The sequence below is a fragment of the Elaeis guineensis genome, chromosome 1 (assembly GCF_000442705.2).
Source record: "Elaeis guineensis isolate ETL-2024a chromosome 1, EG11, whole genome shotgun sequence".
Lineage (NCBI taxonomy): Eukaryota > Viridiplantae > Streptophyta > Magnoliopsida > Arecales > Arecaceae > Elaeis > Elaeis guineensis.
In genome coordinates, this window is record NC_025993.2 from 9042538 (window position 1) to 9049357 (window position 6820).

The 6820-nt window shown below is 39.1% G+C and overlaps 1 protein-coding gene across 1 annotated transcript; it reads left to right on the top strand.

The window, feature by feature from the left end:
- Window positions 1-1069: 1069 nt before the first annotated feature.
- Window positions 1070-6610, top strand: LOC105036736 (uncharacterized). Its single transcript, XM_010912476.3, has 5 exons — window positions 1070-1810; window positions 2416-2883; window positions 3033-3410; window positions 3487-3554; window positions 6105-6610. The coding sequence occupies exons 1-5, from the start codon at window positions 1208-1210 to the stop codon at window positions 6313-6315; spliced, it is 1728 nt and encodes a 575-aa protein (XP_010910778.2). The 5' UTR covers window positions 1070-1207; the 3' UTR covers window positions 6316-6610.
- The last annotated feature ends 210 nt before the right edge of the window (window positions 6611-6820 follow it).

A 6820-nucleotide genomic window follows, 5' to 3' on the forward strand; every position in this document is an offset into this window, starting at 1 on the left:
TCTTTTCAAGAGGAGATAGTACTCTACTCTTCTCGTTTCCAAAATCAATAATGGGACATCTAAATCAAGTATTCATACCGTTGATCATAATTTATGCCCCACTAAAAATGCCTAAATGATATTGATATGCTAGTGTTCTAAAGTACATGATAAAATTTTTAAATTGAGTATCTATCTTTTATATATATATACACAGAGAGAGAGAGAGAGAGAGAAATAATAAATTTGAATACTTAGATAATAAAACATGTTTTGATATGATTTTAGTTGTTTATGTTTTGCATACAATTGATACACATGTCAGAGATCATGAAAATATATGATTTTTAATTTTTAAACATTTTTAGTGATACAGAATAATGGTTTAGATCTTTAGTTCAGATGCGTTATATGGATTTCGAAATTGAGAGTAGATACCTTCTCTGCCCAAGCTAAGTGTAGCCCATCACAACATAGCATATATTATCAACTGAAGTGTATATTTGCACTCAACTAGTTCATCAACTGGGCATTAGCTGATGGGTGTGCAAAATTTGCAATGTAGATTGCAAAGAGAGATACTCATATTGCCTTGGATGGTTCCAAATCTTCAGTAATGCTATCAAATCTCATCCATGATAGAATTGCCCAAGTATCAAAACTCCTCACCAGCCTACTTCACCATGGTCCTCCGAATCGCAAATAAGTTCAGTTGATCGAAGATAAGCTTTGGGTTGTTTAAGCCAGGCCAAAAACATGCAAGTATGTTGCTCAAGCAGTTCATGAGCCCCCCCCCCCCGCTTTTTTTTATATTTTTTTTCTTTTCTTTGAAAATAAATGTGCCACATTTTAAGCAGACCTGTTCTTTGTTGCCCTAACAAAATACTGAACCTTGAGCACCGCCGACGAAGGATGAGCTGGAAGCAGACCGTAACATCGAGCCGAGCCCACCATTGCGTTGAAGCCCATTTATAAGTATCTTCCTCTGTGGGCCCATCGTTGAAGTAATCCCACCGGTTGGGCCGCTGTCAGCGTTAATTCCTCACGAGAGAACCAAAATACTAATTATTCCGTCCTCCGCAAAAGCGGCAAAATCCTAATACCCCCGGTCCGTTTCCTCCTCCATCCAAAACCCTAATCCCCAATTCTCGTCTCCCTTCTCCTTCTCCTCCGCTTCTTTTTCTTCTTCGATTCTTCATGAACTCCAGTAGAAGCAGCAGGGAAAGCTATGCACAAGCTCTGGCGCGGAAGCACAGCCCATGGCCCTGTCCTCTGCACTGTGGACTGGCTTGAATCCAAGGCCTCTCGCGCGCTTCCGAAGGTCCCGCTTTTCCACATTCTAATGCCAGCCCTCCGCCTCCGCCCTACCCCTTCCGACGCTCTTCTTCGCGGGAGCCACGGTCAACAGAGCCATTCTCCAATCTGGCGCTGTGTTCTTCCCCGGCAAGCTCGGGCCCCGCCCTCGTCCCCGTCGCTGCGTGGCGGCAGGGGGAGGAGCTTCAGGGCGGTGGAGGCAGTGAGGAATCGGGAGAAAAGTGGGAACTTGGAGGGGTCTGGTGAACAAGAGAGGAAGGAAGAGGATAGCAGCGGAGAGGAGGAAGATGGGGTCGTCGAAGAGGAGAGGAATTCCTCCAGGGCGTTGCAGCAAAGGTCGTCGGAAAACCGCAGCAGGGTGGTGGAAAGGAGAGCTAGGAGCGGAGGTTCCAATGCCCCACCCGTGGGGAGTCTGGAGCTCTTGGAGATTCCTGGAGTTGGGCCTCGCAATCTCAAGAAGCTGGTGGATAAAGGTTTTCAACGAGTGGCCGAACTCAAACAACTCTACAGGGATAAGGTATATTCTTTTCCTTCATAATTTCCAATTCAGTACCTGCACTGGCTTGCTGCATTATAGGATTTTGTTGAACTTTGTTTCTATTGTGAGATAAAAATAAAATTTAAGCTTGAATTATTGAACAGTTTATGTGCCTACTGGTTCTGGTGGTATTTTTAGTTTGTCACTGCAATATAAATAGTTGCTGTACCTGTCTTTTGCATCTGTAGGCAGGCAGAAATAGTTCAAGTGTGGTAAAAATTAACAAGACAATATAATGGAGATTTGGCTCCACAGAGTTACAATCTTTCGTGCCATTTTAATGGGTAATTCCCGCACTGAATTTTCATATCATCTTTTGTGGTTTTCATGTTAGACCGTGGCCCCTTTTTGTGTTTATGTGTTTTAAGTTGCTCATATAACCTTCTGTCCAGTCATTTACGTTTTCTCATAGGACTCTTTACAGAGAGGCCCTCATATTTATGTGAAATGATGCTTAATTTTCGGAATTATTGGTTTTAGTGAGTTGTTGTTTTCTGCATTTGACTTTCGGATAGTACTTTTTCTCTTGGATATGCATCTAGTGAGAATTTTTTTTTCCTTTTTTTTTATGTTCATTACTGCAGTTCTTTGGGAAATCTAGCCAGAAGATGGTTGAATATTTACAGAGCTCAGTAGGAATTATTCACAAGAACCATGCAGAGAGCATAACCTCCTTTATCAAAGAAAGTGTGGATGAAGAGTTGAAAGAGGAAACTGCTGAATCTGATGGCAAGCCTATACAAAGGAAACGACTCACTTTCTGTGTTGAAGGAAATATTAGTGTTGGAAAGACTACTTTCCTGCAAAGAATAGCTAATGAAACTATTGAGTTACGTGATCTTGTAGAAATAGTACCCGAACCTATCTCCAGATGGCAGGATGTCGGTCCTGATCACTTTAATGTACTGGATGCTTTCTACGCAGAACCACAAAGGTATGCCTACACTTTCCAAAATTACGTGTTTGTGACAAGGGTCATGCAGGAAAGAGAATCTGCTGGTGGAATAAAACCCCTCAGGCTAATGGAAAGAAGTGTTTTCAGTGATAGAATGGTAAGCATAATATTAATATTATATGTGATCTGGAGACAATAATATTTTCTTCTCAATTGTACCATGTTTTCAGTCAAAGTCACATCCAATTTATTGTCTAATACTTGTTTTTTAAATTTTGGAACCTGTATGTTGATCCCAACATGCAGGTTTTTGTGCGTGCTGTTCATGAAGCCAATTGGATGAATGAGATGGAGATTAGCATCTATGACTCATGGTTTGACCCTGTTGTGTCATGTCTTCCGGGACTCATCCCTGATGGGTTCATTTATCTTAGAGCTAGCCCTGATACCTGCTACAAGAGAATGATGCTCCGTAACAGGGCAGAAGAAGGTGGTGTCACCTTGGATTACTTGCGAGGCTTACATGAGAAGCATGAGAGTTGGCTGTTCCCTTCTCAGAGTGGAAATCATGGTGTGCTGTCAGTCAGTCAGCTACCATTCCATATGGATAGCTCCTTGCATCCTAACATAAGAGATCGTGTGTTCTATTTGGAAGGTGATCATATGCATTCAAGTATCCAGAAGGTAAGCCTTCTGTCAGGCATTTCTTAGGATCAATTCCACAATGTGTTTCTGATGGAGTTTTCTTATCCTTGACTAGGTTCCCGCTTTAGTGCTGGATTGTGAACCCAACATTGACTTCAGTAAAGATAGTGAAGCTAAAAGACTGTAAGCAGTTACCCCCCGTCCCTCCTCTTTCTCTTTATATCTTCATAAGCACATTGATACACTAACTTAAGTTTGCTTCTAATGATTTTTCCTTAGTTTATGGTAATTTTTTTATGCTGTTGTGAATATTCTTGTTTTGTATTCCAACTTGGATCATTTTCTTATGTTTTGAGTTTTATACTGTATGTAGTTCTCTGTTGTATGCACATTTTTTGACTAAAGAAAAATCTCTAGTTATATGAACATAAAAGCATGAGTTATAGATATTAATAATTATGATGTGTTGATTAAAAATTCCAAGTTTTGGAATAATTAAAGGTACATCAAGCTAGGCAAAATTTTTTGAAGCATACCTTATTATTCCCAACAACTAAAGTGTCACTTTTGTTCAGGTAGGCTTGAATTCAATTTTTCTATGTTAGATTTGCCTGTGGATATCTTTCAGTTTGGTTGGAATCAAGGTTTGCTATCCTGACACAGGGCCGCATACTGGTGCCAACCTATTACTGTGTTGGTATGGGTTCGGTTCGGCATACCGAGTGTTGGTATGCGCCCCATACTACATACCAATGTTGAACCAGTACGGCACCGTACAGTGCGGCAAACGTTGGTTAGAATACTTTTGATGTGCTAGTGATTTTCAATTTTGAAATATCAATACTCTGGCTTGTGAGCTGCAGAGTTACATGGCTATCTATGATAAAATAATACTTCAGATCTTTTTCTACAATCATAGCTCCTCATGGGAAAAAGCAACTTTGCATACTAGTGTCTTCCCAAAAGAAAACTTGATACCATTCCTCTCTGTCAATTAATGATACAATTCCCATTTGTATATGCTGAAAAATTCCTTGCCGAACTTGTTATTAGTGGGCCTAAATTTGATTTTTAAGCTGGACCTAGGCCTAAACCCATCCAATAGTAGGTGAAGCTCAAACCTGTATGCTAGCCCAACCTTCATTCAATTTAAGGTTACAGCATTTTAATGGATCTATTTTATTTTCCATTTTGGTGCATCTTTTGTCTGATTATATCACATATACAATTGAGCGATATTCAGGATTTCCTGATATATAGCAGCATGAAATCTTTATCTATTTCTTGACTTAGAATTAAGGTTTCAGCATGGTAGTACTGACTCATTATTTGATCAACTCTTTATTTGTTTATTTACTTTGAAGTGACAAGGCTGTTTTTTGTCGATAATGACATGTATCAGTTGGATGCTTCATAAACACATGAGTTCCATCTTAACTACATGGATCTTAGGACTGAATTATGCATATCTTCAAATAATATTAGATTTCAAAGTTTGTCTAAGTTTTTAAAATTACCAATTCTCTTTCCATGGATGATTACTTAATTTATCAACATGCCAAAATTATTAGTTCAAAAATATGCAATATTTGTAAACAGATGAGTCTTGAGTCATCTGATCAGTTTTCAGTTTACTTGAGATTTTTTTTTTTTTTTTGATTGATCTCATTGCTTGTTAGCACTAAAAAGTGAATTCAGATTGAATCCTATTGACGGTATGCAAGCCCAAATTTTGTTAGTAAAATAGAAAAGATTAAAAAAGTTGGGCTAGGGCAATCAAGAATCTATATGATAAGTCACACTCTACAGCATTTACAATGCCATGAAAAAAAAAAAAAATCGATTGTTAGTTATTTGCTGGCTAGGCTCCAGAAAAGGATACAAGATCTCCAGAAGTGCTGTTTGGATTGGAAATTTAAGCGTTCAAAATGGATACATTTCTTAGACATGTGATGAGCAGAGATAAGGAATTGTTTCTTGGTGGATTAAGCAGAGTAATATGCAATGCCGTATGACCATTTAATATAGGAAATACTTGTATGAAGATGATTAAATTAACAATGTTGCATCCAACTAATGTTGAACACTCAGACCCAGGGCACCTGCGGTAGGTGTTCAGTTGGATATCTGGTAAAACAAAGATATTTGCTTGTTAGAGGCATTCACTTGCTGGGCTAATGTAGTTGAGAGGTGATCGAATGGTATTTTCATACATAACGATGACTGAATGTGTTGAAAGAAAGAGGTGTGGATGTGTGTTGAAGGAGCAGAAAAGTGAGAATAAGAGGTGGAGACTTGGGAGCACTCTGTGGAGGGGTTTAACAAAACCTTGACTTGACATAATCTGTTCTCTGAGGATAACGGTGAAGCAAGTGATAATCACCCTAATAACATGGCAAAGCTGTGGATTTTGATGTCATGTTTTGATCCTTACTTCATTAAAGTATGCATGCCGCAAGTTTTCTGTATAATATTGCAGCAACATGGTGGGCTGGACTCTGATATCTGACTCATGAAAGCTTGATATCTATCCTTTGTCTCCGATGCTTAATCTGTCTGAGATGGGATGCTACTTTACATAGTTCATTTACAGCAATAGCTTATTTATTGGGGGTAAGGCTTGATAATTGTGTTTATTGTGTATTTTCTTCTTATGCTGACAACTAACATGTAGCGTCCTTGATACAACGGCCAACTTTTTATTAACGTAATTCATTTAATTATTCTCTCCAGGTATGCCCGGCAAGTTGCAGAATTCTTTGAGTTTGTGAAGAAAAAGAAAGAAGCTTCTCCTTCAGAAACTGCTACTGATGGAAAGAACAAAATCCAACAAGTAGTGCTTCCTGCCAAAGAGGGTCTGTGGGTCCCAGAAGGCAGTCGTTTCCCAGAATCTGCCCTAAAATCTCTGGACTTCAGGAGAGCCATGTCATTCCTCTCTGGTTAGCTGCTGCTCCAGCAATCAATCAATACTCTTGCAGATATGCAAGAAGTCTTATTCAATGAGATGAAGGATTTTAGTAATCTGGAATATGGCTCATGTTCTAGACACGTGTCATGTTGATTCATCTGGAGCTAGTTTTGGCTCCAGAAAGATACTAGGTCCATGATGGAAGAATGTTAACTTGTAGAAAATCTGGTGTTTGTGTCAATGTAACATGGTAGGAGTTGTCGTCTTGCATGTAAATGATTTGATGTTGTATGGTTATGGTAGTTCTAATGGTTGACATCTGCTTCCAAAATCCTAATTTTGCTTGAGATGCATGATGTCATTAATTTGGTGACTAGTTTGATTTGGGTTAGCATTGGGTTATAATTACACTTCCTGATGGACACATATCAGAGAAGGAATGGAAGTGTGTTCTAGGACACTGAGGAATACAAGAGGAACTGAAATGAGTATATAGAATTGTAAAGGATATTCAAGGTATGATAGGTTGTGGTGCCTTTCG

Bases quoted from the DNA above. Each gene is read 5' to 3' on its own strand.
- LOC105036736 (XM_010912476.3), top strand. From the start codon at position 1,208: ATGCACAAGCTCTGGCGCGGAAGCACAGCCCATGGCCCTGTCCTCTGC. The intron at 3,411-3,486 runs GTAAGCCTTCTG...ATCCTTGACTAG, and splicing joins TGCATTCAAGTATCCAGAAG to GTTCCCGCTTTAGTGCTGGA. The intron at 3,555-6,104 runs GTAAGCAGTTAC...TATTCTCTCCAG, and splicing joins GATAGTGAAGCTAAAAGACT to GTATGCCCGGCAAGTTGCAG.